This window comes from Vanessa cardui, chromosome 13 (assembly GCF_905220365.1).
Source record: "Vanessa cardui chromosome 13, ilVanCard2.1, whole genome shotgun sequence".
NCBI classification, from domain to species: Eukaryota; Metazoa; Arthropoda; class Insecta; order Lepidoptera; family Nymphalidae; genus Vanessa; species Vanessa cardui.
The window spans coordinates 6,219,663-6,241,806 of NC_061135.1; the positions used below are offsets into that span (position 1 = coordinate 6,219,663).

At 34.1% G+C, this 22,144-nt stretch overlaps 1 protein-coding gene across 4 annotated transcripts in view; it reads left to right on the top strand.

The window, feature by feature from the left end:
* LOC124534600 overlaps window positions 1-22,144 on the top strand; it is a 47,416-nt gene that overhangs the window by 336 nt on the left and 24,936 nt on the right. For 2 of the 4 annotated variants that reach the window (XM_047110526.1, XM_047110527.1), the window contains exons 2-4: window positions 339-423; window positions 1,201-1,268; window positions 1,573-2,121. In XM_047110526.1, coding sequence (XP_046966482.1) covers window positions 1,203-1,268; window positions 1,573-2,121 — 615 coding nt within the window. In that variant the 5' untranslated portion in view covers window positions 339-423; window positions 1,201-1,202. Of the gene's footprint in view, window positions 1-338; window positions 424-1,200; window positions 1,269-1,572; window positions 2,122-10,613; window positions 10,810-11,361; window positions 11,698-22,144 lie in introns of those variants that run through there. The other 2 variants (XM_047110529.1, XM_047110528.1) reach the window with 2 other exon arrangements.

The window sequence follows — 22,144 nt, forward strand, 5'->3', positions numbered from 1 at the left end:
AGCGATGTAGAGGTTTTATATCAAGTATTTATGTAAACGTATACATTTATTTGGCGCCAACGTCGTAAAAACCGTTAAACTTATTATATTATTACATAAAAACGTTAAATTAACATGTGTTATTAATGAATCTATGAAATTTTATGTCTCTGATGTGGTGTAAAAAACTCAGTTTTTAGTTACACGGTGAAATAAAACTGGTCCAACGAGTGTCGTCAGATCTGTCATTCCGACAAATTAGTATTGGAGTTGGAGGAGAAAACGATACTAATTTCTGGAAGTATTGTACTTCTCCGCTGATAGTATAATATTATCATGTAATCTATCATATATTTCAGATTACGTCAATGTATACACATACCCCATGAGTGAAATGAAGAAATACATAGTATTATATTTTGGAACATCTTGACCAACCTTGAAGTAAGTACCTCATACGTGATACGACTAGTAGCGTCATTAGATATCAATTCAGCTAGTTAACAACTAAAAATTTTTTGTGGAGTAATAAATTAGGAAACGAGAAAACAAGTGTTTTTTTGTTTTGGTACTACTAAACAAATGTCATGCTTGCACTAAGACATCAGTATGTAATACAGTCCTTTAAATAATTTAAATGTTTTGCTTTGTCATTTATGGCAAAACAATAAATAGAATTTATTATTTAGTATTTATAATAATTGTATAAACTAAAGGTTGTCATGTAAAAAAAGTCTGTTATGGTGATGTTTGTTTGTAGTTATTCTTTCAAAATCATTGCAAACAATGAGTGTTTAAAGCTCTGTAAAGCTTATGTTTTGTATATTTTTGTCATTATAGTATAGCTTTAAAATTGATTTCAATTAAAAAAAGTATGTCAAAATAGTTTTATTTTTTAGTAACTTTTCTTTGTTTTTTTTTTTTCTTTTTCTGGTAGTATGAATTCCTTTTATGGCCTGTTGGAAAAAATCTCCAAAATATTAATGCCTACTATATATTTTCCTTTATAACCACTGTATATTATGTAGAATAAATAAATAATGAATTCATATTACCGAAGCATTAGGTTCCTATTACCCAATTTATCTTAAAAATAAACTTGCATTAACTAAAAATGGTATAAATAAGTTGGACACATAAATAAAATAACAAATCTTAAAACTTTTTAGTGTTATAACAGTATGTGAATTTACCTAATTATTGTATTTTAATTTGTTTTAGAGATGGGCACAGAGGTGCCAAAAACGCAAGATTCAAGTGGTGATTCGGATTCTAATAGTGATTCCGAGGTAATAACTTAAATTATTTATTTTTATTTCAATAAATATGAGTCATTTTCCTTGATAATACATAACATAACATCTTAGTTCCCAAGGTTAGTGGCGCAGTGACGATGTAAGGAATAGTTAATATTTCTCACAGCGTCATTGTCTATGGGTGATGGTGACCACTTACCATCAGGTGGCCCATATGCTCGTCCGCCAACCTATACCATAAAAAAAAAAAAAAAGTTATAAGAAAAAAGCAATGTGTATTTAACAAACTTTCTCGTCTACTACAAGTTTATTCATCTTGTGTTTTACAATTTTACAGAACAGCAGCTCAAGTGATTCTTCAGGAAGTGATTGGGAATGTTCCGGTAATAAACAGAGCAACACACGGAAACCACATTTCTCGGTTACTTCTTGTGACACTGGACTGAAATTAAAAATTGCCGCGATTCTTCCAAAAAAATCTACCCCCAAGAAAACTATAAAACCATCAGTGAAAAAGAAACCCCACGAGGTTACACCAAAACCATCGAAGGATAAGCAGGAGAAGAAGAAGGTGTCTGAAAGCAGTTCAAGTTCAGAATCATGTAGCAAATGTTCATCTGACTCGTCCAGCGAAGACGACTTGCCACTGAAAACTGTTAAGAAAAACTTACCAACTAAATGTTCCCCACAGAAGACAGCATCGAAGAATGCAAAAAATGTTATTAAAAGTGATAGTGATGAAGAACTTTGTGAGGCTAAAGACACGTCTAAAAATAAAGACAAGTCCTGTGCTTCAAAGACTAATGTTCATGTGAAAAAAACTAAAAGTGATGATTCCAATAATGATGTCAACGTGAAGAGAGGGCAAGGAAGAAAACGCTCTAAGGTAAGCACTATTAAAGTGATATATTGCATTTTGTAATAGTACATTTTATTACGTTTTGCTTATGTGTTTTTATGATATTTTATACTTCAACATTATGATATTAATAATAATAATTAATAAAGGAAAGGAACTTCAGGATTAGGTCTTGTTCATATTTTTATCTTAATTTAACAACAAAGTCTGAAAATGATAACTTTAGCTATATATTTATCTGTACTATGAGTGCTTTGTTTAAATGTTGCACTAAACTCATTGTACTGTGCCATACATGTTATTTTGTAAACTGTTAATTTAAAAACAAAACAACTATTTATTATGAATGTGGACAAAATTTTTGGAAAAGGTAAGTTATTGTTTAGTTACACAAGAATTCTTTTTTTTGGGTTGAAATTGAAGAGCTGAAGGTCTTATATGTGTATAGTAAAGCTAATATGTTTTACTACACTAAATGAAATTTATAATAAGCCAAACAAGAGGAAATGTTTAAGACAATATATATATATAATAAGAGAAAAAGCTTTGTTTTCTAACACGGAAATCAAAAAATTAAACATTAATACAATATGGAACTCTGAGGGATAATGTCATTAATAAAATGGAGTATTCAAACTCAAACTGCTTTATTCAATATATAAGTATTACACTTTCTTATTGATGGTCAATTGAAACAGTACCACCGGTTCGGTATTAGTAAGGAGAACTGAATTTGGGATAAAGAGCCTTCCGCAAGACCATATTCACACAAAGAGTGTCACTAAATCACTTATCTGATTTTCTCTCCGGTGCATCGCATGGTAATCGCGTATCATCAACAGCCTGTAAATTCCCACTGCTGGGCTAAAGGCCTCCTCTCCCTTTGAGGAGAAGGTTTGGAACATATTCCACCACGCTGTTCCAATGCGGGTTGGTGGAATATCGCGTATCCAAAGCATGAAATAGAGATTGCTGAGCAAATAGCTGTGGTGCCCAGATAACAGACAATATAATCATATTGTCTGTTAGGAGAAAACCGAGGATATCAGGCTTGATGTAACTTTCCGGAGTTCCAGGACTCATCTAATTCAGTTTTTAGGATTATTCTAAGATGTTACGTCCCTTGTGCCTGTATCACGCCATTCTCCCTTTAAACCGGAAAACAACAATACTCAGTATTGCTATGTATGGCGATAGCATATTTGATAAGCAAGAATCAGAAGGGCTTGCACAAAGTCCCACCACCACGTAATTAAAGTAGCAATTCAACATTTAGATAACGCATAACGAAATCTGTTCCAATTTTTGAACATTATTTATAATCACAAAGACAAATAATTACATCTTGCCTGTAAGGATATTCCCAAATAAAACATTGAATCAAGGAATGTTGTTCATATTTGAGACGGTAAATGCCTGTAAAAGACCTGATGCTGGGCTAAGGCTTTCTCTCCCATTTTAGAAGCTAAGGAGATTATTCCAATATGCTCTAATCAGAGGTAGCCGCATACAGATTTTATCACGATGTCTAACGTCGAGCACGAGATACGGCTCCTTTCCAAAAGCTTGGGTTACACTATTATCGTTATCTCTTTAAATTGAATTGGTTAATAAACCATTCAGTGGATAGGGAATGAAGCACTTCGTAAATGTACCTAAGGGCACCGGGGTAGTTTACCCAAGTCAATTCAATTGATTGCTCTCAATTGGTGACTTTTATATTTATTAATTTATTATTAAGTATATGAACTGTACACTAGCCTGAACAGTATACTAGCCTGTACATGAACCACTGTCGGGCACAGGATTATTTTTTCCACCTTCTCTGTTATCTTCTCTTATCAGCAAAAAAATGCTATTTCTTTTTATAAAATAAAATGTTCCAAGAATAGATGGTGGTGTCCATATTGACAAGAGCTGGACATCGATTTATTTTTGAGTCCGGATAATTCTTGAACAGTGTTTCATCTTGCTGATCTGCGCTTTTGTGACTATACTAGTGAGCTTCACACCAGCATCGGTATTGGAGCTCACTTGTTGAATAGTTGTTAATTATAAATAAATTGATAAACGTTCGACACCTGTCTACTTGTGAAAACCAAAGGAGTTTTGCGTTAGATCAAAACCAAGAACTGTAATATGTAATACTAATGTTAAGGCGCGAAGATTGGTCGTTTTAATTTCAGATTTATTAATTGATGTTTTATTTATGATAATAGGTGTTAGGATATCAGGAGAAGTTTAGTAAATAGCAATAGTAATGATTTCGCCTCATAAGGTGAACACTATGTTTTTATTTTCTATTTCGTTCTGCCCTGGCAACTTTTAAAACACGGTGAATACCTAAATTGTTTCAAGTAGACTGATGGGTTGACTGCAAAATTTCATTACTACAAGATTTTAAGAAATAAGTAATCTATCTGAAAATCGTTAAAAATCCTCAGATTTTTACCTAGCCTATAAAAATAATAGCACATCTCACATCTCGCTCTTACGCGACCAAACCAATGAACCGATTTTTATGGAATTTGATTTGGATGAAAGCTACCTTGAACTTAAAGGAAGGACATAGGGTATGGTTTTGCGTAAAACATGACAACCAACTCCCTAAAATGCAAGCGACGCCGCGGGCGACAACTAGTAGCCCGTATGTATAGAAAATATGTTAGTGCTTGTACAGTCTCAATTCTTCGGCATACACAGTCTCTCAATTCTTCTTTCACTCTCATGGTTTTATGAAATGGTAATAGGAGAGATTTTTTCGTTTCGTCGCACGTGATTTTTAAATTGGCAACTTTTTTATTACAAACTGATCTTAAGAATGATAGGACAGAAAAATCGAATCACGTTTATCGGACCTTTTTACTACTTGTACTAATTTTCACTGTATACTCGTAAATTGTCGACGATTAAATACTATTTCATATTTTTTCTTTGTTATGGAATGTTGACTAAAAAGTACCGATTCTGTAAATTAGCGCACATGGGAATGGTTTAGCGCCAGATGGCCAAGTAAGTCGTCTGATAGTAAGTGGTTACCGCGGTTTATAGACATTGAAAAAATATCCCTTGTGCCCATATAAATTACACGCTCGCTCAAACAGAACATAGCCACAATATGTGATGTTGTTTTCTGCTAGAATCTAGAAGTCCTACAAATCTACGTAGTCGGTCCCAAAGTTCTGTCATATATGAAAATAATGATAAAAAGAGAAGTACTAATCCGTTTTTTATAAATTATATATTATATGAAAGAACATTTAATAAGGAATTATATTAACTTAAAATTATTCTAAATGACCGCCCTTATTTTTAATACAGGCCTTTAGTTGCCGCGGCCAGTCGTCTATCGCAGCACGCACCATATTCATGTCTATTTCAGCGACTGCTTTTATTATAGCTGACTTTAGACTGTCCAAATTTTTATGGGGCTTAGCACACACCTTCCTCTCTAAGGTATGCCAAATTTTATAGTTCAGAGGATTAAGGTCCGGACTGGAGGAAGGCCAATCTTCATGTCTTATGAAGTCGATGTTTTGACGCTCGAACCAGGCTTGAGTGGTCTTGGCTTTATGTGCAGGTGCAGAATCTTGCTGGAACACAAAGTGATGTCCTGAAAATAACGTGTTGGGCAGGTCTTTGACATGCTGATCCAAAACCGTCTCTTGGTACACTTTTGCACTGGTTTTGACCCTTTTTTCGCAAAAATGAACCTCAGTTGGTCCGTAGTAGGAGACTCCTAACCAGACCATCACTGAAGATAGATGATGCCCATGTTGCACCCGCGGAACTCTTTTTGCTGCTTCTTCAGAGCTCCCAGCATACACTCTATCATTCTGTTTATTGTACTTTTCTTCTATATCGAAATTTTTTTCGTCCGTAAAAAAGTATATCACGATGTCGATTTTTCGCGTACCGTTTCAACAACACCCGGGATCTTTTGAGTCTTATTGCTTTTAGACGAGCATTAAGTAGGTGTCCACTCTTTTTTTTGTAAGCTCGCAACTTAAGGTCTTCGTTTAACACCTTTTTGATAGTTTTTCTACTGACCCCCATCTGCAATGCCATCAGCTTCTGTTTTCGGACAGGATTCCTTCGTATGCGTGCCTTGATTGCTTTGATCACTGCTGGTGTCGTTGCGGAGCGTGGCCGGCCAGTTCTTTTCTTATCCTCAACACTTGAAACTTCATTGTACCTATTTATAGTACGATACACAAACCTAAGCGATATTTTTAAATTTTTGAGCAACTTGAAAATGGTATTCGGCGAGTGCCCACAGCGGTGCAACGCTAAAACTGCTATTCGGTTTTCTTTCACGGTCCACTCCATCGTGAAAAATCGCGGCAAATGATAACTTTTTGTTTTTTAATACTTGACAAACATTCAAAAATGGAATGCAATTAAACTTTTTTTAAATCGTCTTCGAAATTGGAAAATAATGTCCCAGTGACAGAACTTTGGGACCAACTACGTATTTCGGGCCATTGCTACAACGAAACTACTCAATAACACAAGAAACCCTTTAGTCCAAAGATTATTCACTTTCCTAATTCTAGTTACTTTTTATTGATGGGACCAATAACTCAGGATCTGCGGTCTTAAAAATTAAATACTACACCATCGAGGCGGTCGAGTAGGAGGACCGTGGAATAAATTATGAATGAATGGTTCCAACCCAGAATGTTTTTTCGAAAGCCCACTAACACCAATTTGACAAAGCGACTTCGAACTTAGTTTTCGTGTAAATTATTCAATACAATGTATCAATTTTGATCACGTGACAAATCGAATACATAATACATATCCAAACCAAATATTTGGGTTTTTCTACATACAAAATCGTCAATCATGTGTATTTATTGCCCGATGGATCCATTGTCATTCGAGTCGCAACTCAGATCGTCAGTTTGGCGGTTTTTCGAGCGCTGCTGTGGTGGTAGGAAATTCCGAAAAAAAGTATTGATTTAAAAGAGAAGGCATATGTTTGGCACCATTTTATTACCAATATTCGTTGTAAATACTTAATACAACGCAGATGTTGCTAGAAAGTACATGTCGTGTTGCAAGTGTGAATAGAAACGATTACACGCGAATATGTAAACGATCGCAAATGTTTTGCCCGTTCCACTAATATTGTCAAATTTTTCGTCATATTGCGACTACCCATCTGTAGACAATATACAAGCTACAAGGCACTAAGAAATTCAGTTCCAAAATTCGGTACTTGTTTGTGCATATATGTAATTGTTACTATTTATACATACGTATTGTATATAATTGGTTGATAAATAAATTAATTTAAAATATAATACAATAAAAATAATATAGCATTATAAAAATCACCTTTAATCCTATCTATTTATAATAAAATTGTAATTCAAAATTAAAGTGATAAAAAAATATATTAAAAGCCAAAATATTAAAGGCCCAATTAGGATCATAATAATTTATTATTGCGTTATTCTATTACTGTGAATTTCTTGTCGTTTATTTTTAATGACTTGATTGACATACGTATAAACATAAATTATTCAATCTAATTACATGATTCTCTGTTAAATAACATATTATTTAATATTTAAAAGTTATTAAAGCCCGGCGCAACAGATAATCAAAATTAATTTGAAGTGCCTTTTATTGTTTTTAAAAGCATATATTATATCTGCTTTAAGGTATAGAAGAATATCGCGAGTTCTATTCGAGCGGGCAACGCGCAGTTCCTATGTGCCTAATTTGTGTTTATTACCGCATTTGTTCAAATTTGCAACAACAACAACAGCCTGTAAATTCCCATTTCTGGGCTAAAGGCCTCCTCTCCCTTTGAGAAGAAGGTTTGGAACATACTCCACCACGCTGTTCCAATGGGGGTTGGTGGAATACACATGTGGCAGAATTTCTATGAAATTTGTCACATGCAGGTTTCCTCACGATGTTTTCCTTCACCGCTGAGCACGAGATGAATTATAAAGACAAATTAACCACATGAAACAGCGGTGCTTGAACCCGCAATCATCGGTTAAGATGCACGCGACCACTGGGCCATCTCGACAAATTTGCAAACCGCAGTGCATTTATAGTCTTCTACTTTACATACTTTTTCGGCAACGACTAGTTGTCATGTCCTGAAGGTATTTCATTGATTTGTATTAATGTACGGTCAGAGTATTTTCGTCAGTTTTCAAATTAATTCCTTCATCAAGTCTTTAACTCTTAGTACCTTTAGAATCTAAACATCAAATCATTGCAAAGCAATATGTCATTCTCAATATGTAAATGAGATTATCGCTCATACTGAGCACACGAAATTAGGTCTTAAGGTGACGAACCTTTTCTTACCCTGGCTCTACTTTCTAATAGCTTCATTGCGTTTAATTCACTTATGCTTTAAAAGCCCTATCAGATGCGTAGTAAGATATGACCTCACCCAAAATATTGTTCATACATAAACATGTATCATGTGTAACAAGTATCGCCAACAATATCTGTGAAGTTAAATAAGCGTGTATTTAACTTGTCTTACCCTATTTAATATTCAATCCGGTTTAAATTGAGGGGAATTTTATTAAAATATTAAGAAGGGTATACGAACTTAAAAGGTACCCAGGATTCTTTGTTGTTATTCAAACTTATACATTTTATTGCTTAAGTTATTATACTTGTTTACCACACGTGAAGTGAGGAGTCCATAGAAATGGGATGATTTTATTTAAAGGAGTAAAGGGTACCCTACTTTTATTATTGTATGCTTTAAAAATGGGGTGAATATGGTTTACTTATAAATACTCTTCATAAATATATTAAACTATATTTTTATAATAACATAGATTTGTATCAAAAACTTTTACAAATTATATATCTTAAGGTTTTTAAATTATTAATATTTAATGTTTGTAAAATATCTTAATATTATTATATATAAGTTTAAAACGGTAGATTAGTTTATTTCACAATAAAATATATTTGTTATTCATAATACATATATAATAACTATGTTAAAGATTGAATATTACACAAGGTCGTGAAAATGTAGTAATCAATAGTTAGTGCACGTTTTTTTCCATGTGACCAAATGAAAACGCGCAGTTCGCATTCCAGACTTCGAGATTTATTTTTGCGCTTCAAACATTTTTATTTCATAAATGAAATTAGGTTGTGGAGCAAAATATTTTTTGTTTCTATATTAAATATTCGACTGGAATGATATTGAAATAACGTTATATAGAAACCCCTTTGAGGGTTTGAGGAAACTCTGGCGTTTATTCGCCATCAATATTTATAAATAAACTTTTGATTTGTAATCAAAAAAGGAGGTTTGTGAGAGTAGTTTCTAAAATAATGTATCGATAAAAATATAAGTATTAGTATGAAAATATATTCGTAGTTGAAGTCCGTGGTCTAAGAAGAAAACGGTCCTAAACCTAAACGAAAGTGTCTAAAGATTATATCAGTCCAATAAATTAGGATATTAAATATCTATAGATGGTATATAATATCGTAAAATATAATAAAAGTATTTTTTATTAAAGAAATGCATGTTAGCGTAGCCTGAAAAATGCACAGCATTAGGAAACCATACACATCAAATTATATGTAAGGTAAGGTTGGAAGGAACTTTATGTGTCAGTACACTCGAGTTTTAATCGAGAACTTAGAAACGCGATACTAAAAGTAATTGTGTTAATAGTTACACGAAATAGTTGTAAGAGCCAGAACTCGCGCCCCAGATTGCTATTTTTGCATCCTGCTAATATGATGCGATATGTGAGTCAGATCGCATAACACACCAAAAATTTTCAATATATTTCTATATTTCATTGAAGCATATTGTTATTGATTCTTTATTTTGATCATTTCATTTAAGTTAAAAACGCTACATATCTGCACAAAGTGGAGATTAATATAGAAAACTACTATGATATCAATATACATGTGAGCACCGCCCACAACTAATCTGCGAGTAGGTCATTCACTTCGAGGCCGAATAAAATGCTCATTGTTAGCATTGACGGATCAAATCTGTACAGATTTATTGCTCTGTCTCTCTGAACATTGGACTGAATATAAATTTAAGGTAATTGAGATATTCGTAATCGACAAAAGCTTTCATGATGAATAACTTCTTCTCTTTCACTTAAGATGAGCATCGCGATAGTGCATATTTGGAGAATGTGACTTCGCATCTATCTCTTGTCGCATAATCGCAAACAATAAACGTAAGTGATAGGCGGGAAGGTGTCGTAGTGTGTAGCCTGGGTGGTAGAGCGTGCCGCGGTGGTTAGGGTAGGTGTGCAGCGTGCAGCATTTAATTAAGGCGGTGGGTGCGCTCGGTTCGCGTGCCGGGCGCCGGCCGTGCACTTCCGGTGCGCCCCAGGGGTGCTGCGCTTTTTCCTCACGGGGGACTCCGATCGAGGAAAGCGCGACCGGTCGTCACCCGCGCCGAGGAATTAAAATTTTTCACGTAAACTGGTTTGATAGCGCGTACAGTGGCGGAGTGGGGGTCGTGAATACGCGTCGCGCCGGTCATTAGCTGGCTCGCGGCGAAGCGCGCGCGCGTTTCTACTCCTGCGTGTGCGGTGCCGCGCAAATGCGTACTTACTCGCGTTTTACGTGCCTTAACCATTTCGCAGACGGTTTGACTAATGTGATTTAGTGCAAGTGCTAATAATAAATACATGTGAAACAAATATTACGAAAAGTGATTGAAATTTTATAAATGTAAATAAACAATATGTTGCCTATTGATTAATATTTCTAGTGTGAAAATAATAATTTTATTTTGTAAATAAAATTTTGTATGACTTAAAAATTAATTTTAATAATTGTATATTATTTACGATATAAAATTAATTATTTTTACATATCATTGCCGTGTAATAAGTTCATTAATTCGCCATCACTGAATTGTTATGCATGTCGCGATATTAATTTTGTGCAAAACAAACATGACGCTTCGATAAGCAAGCGAGACAACGCCGCAACCGCCGAATTTCCCTTATCAAACGCTTAGCGACGGCTCAAGGTCACGCGTTATCAGAGTCATTCTTGTGAATCCAATGGATTTGCTCTGTGATTGCGCGCTCTGCTGCAAATTAGCCATTTCTTTCGTCAATCACTTTATGTATTATTACGAATGTTATGTTAATGGTTTTAAATTTTTTATTGTTTATTGCACGAAACGTTATATATCTATTCAAATATAACATGTTCTTAATTTCAATGCTTAGTTTTGTAATGGTAATCGTGTAATCGTATATCTTCGTTAATCAGATAAATCTATCCCAATATTTTAAAACAAAAACGAAGCTTAATGAATTGTTTACAAACTGGAACCGATTTTTAACATAGCTCGTTATGTAGATCGCGACCCAATTGCGCGTGATTGAGGATAAAACAATATAAATAGCTCGTCAACGCTCGGACGTGAGCGTGAGTGTAACTAGTTCGTTCAAAACAGTGTGTGAGTGATAAGTGAGACTAGTGCGGCCGTGTGATGTTGGCATGATGCGGCACGCCGCCACCTCCGCAGCCTGGACCGCTCCCGGCGAAGTCTGGGAGTACGTCAGCCAACTCGTCAGCTCCTACCACGACCAGCACGACTGCCAGGTGCGACACAAACGCCCCTAACATACACAATCAACTCGACCGCATCAATAACATTTATAACACATGTGACTCACGTCAATTAGCTCCTCTCGTATACATTATTTATGTACAAGTTTTTGGTTAGGATCGCACATCGTATCTGGTTAATTTCATTCCTAACATTTTAAGGCGGGGAAAATTTTATTAGATTGACCGCGCTCGTAAAGAATCGCGGTTACGTCAATTTCATTAGATACGGCGTCCAATCGTATTAAAGATTAATGTCAATTTCTGTTACACAATCGATACATATGTTTTATGCGTTTTTATCTATATGTAGGTAATCTAAATAAAAATGCAAAAACTATGCATTTCATTTCTAAAGTGTTTCAATTGAATATCTCGAGAGTATTAGATCTTCATATTCCAAATTGCTGTTGGTGTAAAAATTAGTTATTTTGCACGTTAAATACGTGCAAAAAAATATGAATATCATAAGATTGTATGAATGTAATTGTTTTCGATAGCTTCTGTTCGTTGAACCTACTTATAAGGTAACCAATAAAATGCCACGTAATAGACAGATCAAACTTGCTTCATTTGACCATGAAATTGTGATCGAGCGAGCGTGACAGCGTCGCGTGTTTAGACATGGTGTGCATACATCCATATAAATGCTCATGAGTTATCTTACAAAACAATTGATTTCCCATTTTAAAAACAATTATAATTAAGACACTTTATTTATAGAAAAAAAACAAGTTCCTATGTATGTATTAGAATTTATTGCAGTTGACATTCGCGTGGGCGACTATTTCAATCTACTCATCAGAGTAATCACATTTAATGAATATACCTTACGATCAACCTTATGGTCGTCATATTGTCTGGATTTTTCTTACATTATTAAATGACTCTTAATTATTATTAAAAATGATCTTCTCAATTATTTTAATTTGGCCTTAGATAACGATATTATATGGTCTTCGATGTGAAAGTTGACCTTCATAATTGCTTGGTTTTTTATTGATATAGGTAGGTATTAAATCACGGATCCGGCTGTTAATATGAATACGAATATATTTAACAAAAAATATATTTATAAAATATTCTGTTGTTAATAATAATAGATGTCATTGATCGTTTCAAGGATATTCCATATTAACTGCTTTTCAATATCATCGTTTATCTCGTTTAAATTGTTTAAATATAATAACACGCCGAATGTATTACTGCAGATAACATTGACATTGAATTCTCTATTTTAATAATGCTGTTAATCAACTTCTATATTCGTGTTTTTATAGCGATGAAACTCGGGAGTGACTAATGAATCTATTAATAACGTTGTTTTCTACTCCGTACATTTGTCATTACTCCTCCTGGTAATATGACTTTTTGCTGCATAACTAGATCATTATAAAAGAAAATGGAGGAATGCGATGTGCCGGCAGACCTAAGTCTCGCAACTGATTGATGTGCGTCGCCGTTAAAGCCCTGTAGATCTTATCTTGGTATCTAATAGCTTTAACGAGATTACGGTACCCTACTTGTTCAATTTACATCTCTTCCTGATTATTATCGAATCGTTTTGCGTTATCAATGTTTTCCTAACAGTTGTTGTGGACGTGACACAATAAAATATATTTCCGTAAATATTTCCTTGTTCTTTATTATTGTTTCATTATGCTCATGTAGTACGCCTCTCATTGCGAACGACTTTAATGACCGATTATGCAATACGTTAGTCCCATCTAAAGATGGCGATGATTCAGTTCCATGTATGTATGTAGATATAGATGTCTTAGACATAGAGCTAAAGGTGTAGTTATTTGTTTACGAGATCTTAAAAAAAATAAACAAAACATAATTATCATTAAGTGCCTTTGCTCAAAACTATTAAAATATTTTATAATAATGCAGCATATTATGAACGAACATTCGCGACGTTTATTCAAAAGGTGCGTGCTTACATTAATGTCAGTGCGGCTCGGGCATAGCGGTCGTATTGCATTTTGCGGTATTTGACGAGTGTTGAATTTGCAGACGCTTTTATGACGGCGGCGGGAGGAGATGGAGATGGTAACTTAAACCGGTTGGACACCTTTAACGTGGCGACTGCCGGCTTTTGGTGACATCCGCAAAAAGTGCACAACTACATGCGCAAATTTCGGCACATTCTTAGTCGAAACATCGATTTTCAAGTTCAATGCTAAAGATCGCTTCTAAGTTCAATCATTAGACGATGCATTCATTTTCTTCGCACCGAGTCGTTATCTAAACCGGTTGTACTCTTGTTTGTATATCTAGATGATTATAAAGTCATGTCTTGCAAATATAGCATTTCTACTCGCCAACAGGGACACAGATTTTAATGATTCTATTAAAATAACTGAAGCAGTTTCTATTGGGAGAACTAACTGCCTACATTCCTGGCGTAAAATGTTGGTTATGATTAATATAAGAATAGTGTATTCGTCTGGTATAAAAGATGCGTAAGTGAGACAGGTAAATGTTGTGAGAGAATGCAGTTTGAATGTATGTGAGTGTATTCGACACGTTTGCGCTCACACTTGGTCACATCGATTAAATGCACCATTACTGCATGCTTATATTCAATCGGTCTCCTTTATATGTAATTCGCCGACCCTCATACGGGCCTTTTGTATTAATAAACGCTTTCAATCAGGCTTCTCATGTGCCAATTAAATATTTATGAGGGTCTTCTACTGTATTTAGTGGTGTCTCGGGGTTTATAGTTTTTGTTTTATAAGAATGCCTATCCAAGTCATTGGTTTTCATCGGCCCACGATTCTTATGTAATTATTAAATTTTATTCATCTTGTTTATCTTTTTAAAGGAAACGACATCTAACGTGATTTAAATTTATACCTCCACATGTGAACTTTATGGTCGGAGTGGGCGGTTAATTTGTTGGTCTCAGAGATTTATCTCTTAAATATGTGTTAAGGTGTTATGGATCTAAGTGGTAAAGTTAGTAGAATCAGGGATTATTGCGTATTAACGACGCGTCGAGTAGGCGCTTGGGGAATCGGGATAAGCCGGTCCAACGGCCATCTTAGTTTTGCGTCGTTTAATAAAGCCCCTGCGACAACTGCACGCTTCAATAGGGCTGACAGTCATGATATACCTGTTTGCATAAGAGTACATTCGAGGAGCTTTGAATATAAATCGCCCGTTATCATATCTACGATGCATGCACGATCGCTTATTCATATGATATTGTAACATTTCCCACGCTTATTTTCTAAGTGATATTTTGAATTTTAAAAATTGTATTTTTTTTTGTATATATATACTTTAATAATAATGTTAAATTCATACAATGAACACCTTAAAATGTTTGATAATCAACTCTTTCGCATAAAACTAAATATCTAAGTCGCTCTCATGGTTGGAGCGTGATTTTTTCCAATGTAAAGGAATTGTTATGATTATTATTACAATCCAGCCCTAGCTACTGATCGGGTAATGCAAAACGAGGCTCGGGAATAAATCGTTTACATGGTTGTCGGCGTAAACTGGTCTCAGTATTCGTCGCGCGGTAAAATACTGCGGAGGTAAAAAGCTATCGGCACCATTGCACTTGTCATAACTTTATCTGTTTTGATCTAATAATATTTATTAAATTATAAATACATTAATAGCAAAGGAAAATGATACGCAGAATAATTTCTAAGATTAATAAAATATTTATAAAAAAAGTGACCTATCGGATCCCAGAGTGCCACATCTGATTATAGTGTACGCACAATGTTGGTACATTTGTGCGGTTGGTACAGCTTGTAGCCGTGCAGTGGCGGTCTTATCTTACCATTAGAGTTATTACGGGTCGGTATCTCGCCCATCGCACCGCTTCGATTGTTTCTGAACCCGCCACAAAGCCGGGCGCTACACCGTAATTGACCACTGTTTACTTCCACGGCAAAGTCTTATTTTATGCATTATTCTGCGGTCGCAACGTTTTAAAATATCTTTCCGCTAACAAGGAAGTATTTCAGTTCGATGAATGTTTTGCACTTTTTATGTCCGTCGGTTACCTTGAACCGTTCCAACAGCACTCAATTGCTCATACACTACTCTGTACTCGACATTTTATAGTTCTTATTGTTTATATTTTGTTTGATTATAGTTACGACAATGGACCGTATTGGTATTTATAGCAATAGCAGCTGCCGTTTCGATTTTATCGATAATTCGGTGAGCACTTTATGAATTATATTCATAGTGTGCAGGGTATCAACAATCGAACTAATTAAACTTATCTTTTGCGTATGTATATTTAAAAGTTACAGTAGTTTTCAATAATAATAATATTATAATAAAATGTATACACTGTGTTTCAGAATTTATTAGTTGCTTTCCGTGTAAACTGCGATGAAGTATGCGAAGTTCATTGGTAGATAGTGCCGGATGATTGCCGCCCACTCGTCTCTCAAGTTCAGCATAGTTATATGCCATGTCACTTATCATTAATAGTAAAACTATGGAACGATATGCTATTTATATTTGCTTGTTGAGACTAAACTAGGACCTAGTAAATGTTTACTCATCAAAAACAATGTATTTTTTTCACAAAGCGTATATCAAAATTAGTAGGTGAGTATTATCAATGCATATGCATCGAAGCTGTCTAGAAATAAAACCACGTAAGCGGATCAGAAATAAACTCAGTCTAAATAATAGTAAGATAAAGTATTCAGAAAACACGTCATAGAAGATTTGCTAGAGACAAAATATGTATTGACCCCTTTAATATTGAAATGGAAAATTAACTATTAGTTTTATTAAAGTTTGATAATTTGAGATAATTATGATATATCGTATTGGTGCTTTAAAGTTTGTTTTTACTACAGGAATAGTTATGGTTGTATATTTTTTCTAAATGAAAGGCAAATATTAATTATCGTCGTATTTAACAGTACGGTATTGAAGCGTCCTTGGATGCATCTCCTCAATTAGTGGGGGCGGTGATCGGAACCATCGTATCCGCGTGTGCCGACTGACGCGTGGGAATGCAGTACCCCTACCTCCCTTACCACATAAACAAAGCTGTAGAGCTGTTTCACGTAAAGCATTCCTTTACCTATTATATAAAACTGCGTTTATTTCATTTAGTTTTTATGGTTGTGAAATTCGTATGATCTTTATTTTGTACATTTTTTTATATAAAATTCTGATGTGCGTATTTTCACAATTGTCCTCTTCTTAAACGGCTTGACCGAATTTTTATGAAATATTTATACAGTTTGTGCCGGTTTGTGTTGTCGTTATCGATATTTTTTAATATCGAACCACAATGATTTTATCGACATTTTAAATTTCTCGAAATTAAAAGCGAATAATATAAGCTTTAAACTAGCCCTTTAGCACCCCATATTTTTTATTGATGGCCGGTTACTCTTTTGCTGGTTAAAAATAACTCAGAATAAAATCTTTATTTTCCCCTTAAAAAGGTCGAGGCCCGCAGCTTGTCTATAATATAATCTTTCGTATAGAAAATTTTGTATTCATGAAGTGGTAAGACACCTGATCATTCAAATTCAATTGTGTTGTCATCTGATTTTGTTATTTTTATTCGGCGAGACATTTCCGTATTTAGTTTTAATCAAATATATTTCTTTAGAAACTGAACGCAAAAATAACAATTGTTATTCAAAAGACTTGTTTCGTTCTGGTAGCTTTTTTAATTATTACTATATTGTCATTGGAGGATTAGTTGTTAATGTCTATCACGTTGTATGTATTATGGTAATTTGCGGTCATTACAATTATCCTTTATAATTATTTTGTAATTAATCATTAATTACTTCATTGTTATTAACGTAGGATCGTTGAAGCAATGAGCAATTGAAGGTGTATTAATAGAAAATAATTTAATTATTTTACATAAAATTTGCGTAATGAACGCAAATAATTGGTAGGTTAGGTTAATATTGATATTGAAAGCAATTTTTTTCAACTACTATGTGATTGACATTTGCCGTATTGTTAGTTTAGTTCAAAAATATTACAATACTTCATTAAAATATTATAGAACTAAAATATTTTTTTCTGAGATTAGTTAGATCGTGGCATGTCAGATGTATATGGTTTATAACAGATTCTAGGTGCGACTTTATGATCGCATGGTTCTGCGCGCTACTATTGTTCTAATAGGCCCTCGGCCCTCCTCTCGCACTTCGTAACACCCGGCTTGTTACTCGCCGACTTGAGGTCACGCGTTCAACTTGATCTCGTCGATTCTCCGCGCTTTTATGGGAATTGTTCGGACGGATTACTTAACCAACCATTTTATGCTGAGGGTTCCAACACAGTCGCCACTACTTCTGCGCTTCGCACGTAGATCGTTCTATAATAAGGAATATATTTAACATTTGCCTAACAGGTTTGCGATCACGTTCAAAGTCAGCTTTGAGTGCAGACAACGGTAATCGTGCAGCGACTATCGTAGTCAATTAATCTCAAAATGTTTCACTGTGACTTTTTGACGTGCCGTCCTGATTCCGTGTTACAGTGACGAGGTACGGCAATATTTTACACATGATTAGAACGGCGCGCACCGGCACTGTATGGGTAAGCAAATTGCGCCGAACGCGACGCGCAGTCACGATCTGAACTTCGCGGGAACCCGGGAAATTTCTAGAGAATTCCTTCGTAAATGCTACAGCAGATATTAATGGGATTATCGGTGTTCATATACCAGTCGGCTCCGTACATGCTCTTAAAATGTTTAAATGAGACTTTGCAATTTATTCCGAATGTTATAATATAATCTAATAAACCGACTTGATATTCATTGGAGTTCCTGAGGTTTCAAGCCATTTCGTCAAGGAATATATTTAGATCGGGACTTCTCAAGTCGTTGGTTATTCAAATGAGACAACGTTCTTAGCCGATTATATCGCGTAACGGATAAGGAAGTTGCGGTCTGCTATCTTGTCATCGCCGGGAATACTGCCACTACGTCGTAAATGTTGTGCATAGCACGGTACTTCATTACCAACAAGCTCTGTTATATATAGTCGTATAAAATATGATTTCTCAATGCCCGTTGAGACTTACTCCCTTTTACTGAGAGCGACCTAGGAAAGCAACCAGTTCTAAGCTAGCCTAGCTTTCATGCGATTACTGCTTATCGCAAATCATTATTTGCCGTTTCGAGAATTGGAATGCAGTATCAGTACCTCATAGTATCTATGATGAGTTATAATTTAATGCACCAGGTACATAGTTTGTCATGATGATTCGTAATTACAACAGTTTCAGAGTCGTTATTATAATACTATTCCATAATAGGCAGCTATATGCATGCAACCTTTTGTTATATAATTTCCTTCTTTTAAGTAACTCTTGTTTACAAGGGACGTTTTAGAATTTGTCAATTTTTACAGTTTATTATTTTTTATAACTATAAGCAACAACAAGTCACTCCCCTGTTACTAAAAATATTTAAAAATGCTTGACTACATTAAGGGTACGACTGTTATTAGTATTATTACACGAATGCTCCATCCATTTGCGCCCTAATGTGTGCACCTTAATTAGTTTGGTCAGGATCTGTAGATTATGATCGAAGGTACTTACTACGTTAGCGGGCGCCTAATTCTGAGTCATGAGCGCCGGTGTGGTTTGAATTGTTGTCGCGGTGTAAGGTTGACAAATAACAACAAGTTAATTAATATGTTTTGGTGGTATTTTGTTTGAACTATAAATGTTTCGTATACAAAATACTTAATCCTTATAGTAAATAAAACGAAAATCTAACTCGGAGTTTCATCGCTCCGTAATAATTACCGTAAAGTATTTCAACAATTTTGCTGTAGCTACAAAAATGTCATGAAATATTTGTCATAGCTAGAGAGATACATTCTCAAAATTGGTAAAGCTATTTGTTTAAAGAATTAAATCTGACATTTTGTTCCTTAGCGACGAGAGTAGCGTGAAGTCTCAATTCGTATTCTACAAAGTCTTGTTTATATTATAATCATACAGAAGTTTATTTCAAATATGCATTATTTAAGTATTATATATTTAATAAACGAATTGTCTAGCGATATGAAAATTCATGATGCGTATATTATTTTTTTAAAGGAGGTTATGGCACTAATTAAAATGCCTATCACTCAAAACGAGTCAATAGGTTAGTCGGTAACCATTCTTCAGGTCGACGTAGTAGGTGCGGTGTGCATCGGTGCCTGCCCGCCCGGAACGACCAAGGCAACCCTTCAATCTACACGAGCGTTGTCTACGTGTAATAAACAAATGAAAGGCACATTTCTGTATCATTAGCGAGCATTATAGTAATTAAATCTGCTTTTGGTAATACTGGGAGTAATAATTATTTACGTTATCTATCTAAACTCATATATATACATACTCATAATTGGTAGTATTATGATGCTGCCTAACGTACATTTTAATGTATTGTAGTGTTAGATGTTGTCGCAACTTCTCATGGTGTATTAAAATTTCATATTATTTTTAGTAGTTATTTTAATTTCTTTCTTTTTTCCAACTCGACGTCATAGTTGATACCTAAATAACGAAATAATACAATAGTAACATAATAAATTCTATGTGTCACGGTGTGTCTCTGTTCACGGTAAGATATTTGTATTCCGAACTATAAAATTAACGATTTACTATTACTTTTTTTAATATTATTCAGTTGTTATAAGTTTCCTAAATTGAAATAAATGTTTTAATTAACTTCTTTACATGGACGATGAGCCTATTTTTACGTTCTGAATATTCGGCAGGATTCAGCGTGCTTCTCAGATTTTTGATTGCGTCATTTAGTTTGGTACATACAAAACATTGGCACATGTTTCAAAAAGTCGAAATTTAAGCGACTTGAAGAGGTCGATAATTTAGACATATTTTCGTAACACTTGAGATAAAACTACAGTATGGTCACATAATATCGTTTAGGATAGTGATCATCTTTTGCATCAACTGGAACATTTTTTGCTTCATAATTGAATCTTGCATTAAAAAAATTGCGTAATATATAACCCATCCCGTACAATATTTCAAATTTATTGCATTATTATTGACGATCAAATTGCTGTATAATGGTTTTGATATTTTAGTCGAACTGTAGTGTAATTTTCTTGTTTATTTTTGCTCGGGTCGTATAGATATATCAAATATCTACAGTTATATTAGCTTTAATTCTTGTAATAAAACTACATTACAATAACATATAAATTATAATCGAATTTTACTAAACATATTTATTCTTTGCTTAAAATAAAAATATTTTTAATCGGTTAGTAAAGCTAGACATACCAACGTAAAATAAAATATGTTTTGTTCATTCAAAGCGAGTCACGAGGAAAACCTCGTTTCGATATCACACATGTCTCGATTTTACAACATTGTTTTAAGTATATGTATTTAAAATGGCGGTTGTAACGTCAAGATGCTCTCAGTCATCATCCAGCTACTTAATATTCACGATTGTATCTCGTATAATGTTCGTCGTAATATAAAATACTCTGTTCGATAAAACACTTTCTTCGCAGTTTTATTATGAAATATATTTAAAGTATTATTATTTATGTAATAAATTAAATACATAGTTCATCTTAAATATTTTTTTTTTATCGAAGGTATTTGGATTTTGAAATAAAAGTGAAGTCGAATCGCTGTTCGTTTCATTGCGATTTTATAATATTAATTATTGTGCAAATTATAATCGCGTGGAATGATACCAAGAATGCTAGGAGATTTCCTCGTTGATTCGTAATTTTGATTTTCTGGAAGAAAAATGAATCAGCCGGTCTGTCGTCACTAGTGAAGGAAGTAGGACGAGGTGTTTTAAAAATGATCTACACTATTACTTCAAGGTTTTTCAACATAAACAAGTAGTTAGAGATACGCTGATTGTTAATAAAGTTGTGTTGAAAAATGTATCACAGATAAATTTGTCTACGATATTGAAAACTGCAAAAGTGCAAAGGAGACAAACGCGCAATGCCAAATGCCAGTAATAACAAATTAGTCATTTTTATTTCCAGGAAATAGTTAAAACTTATTTTTTATTTTTTTTAATTATGATTGTGTGATAAACAAACTAAACATGTTAACATGTTATGAATTCATAACTTAAGTAAAATTTAATTTAAAAAATCTACTCATTAGTGCTAAAAACCATATTAAAATCAGTCGTGTAATTTTAAAAACGTAGGCGAAATAATTGACAGTCGCAATTGAAAACGGTTTGTTTTATACTATGTAATTCATAATAAATGCGAGAGATAAAAATTTATTTCAATTATAGAAATCAATACATATATTGGGTTATATGTAGGCACTCATTTTGTTATTAAAAAAACGGATAATTTGTAGACGCCTTAACTCCATGTGTGGTTCCACTTCCATTAATGGTATTAAAATTACAAATAACTTGTATCAGCACGACGTTAAGTACATTTTTTAC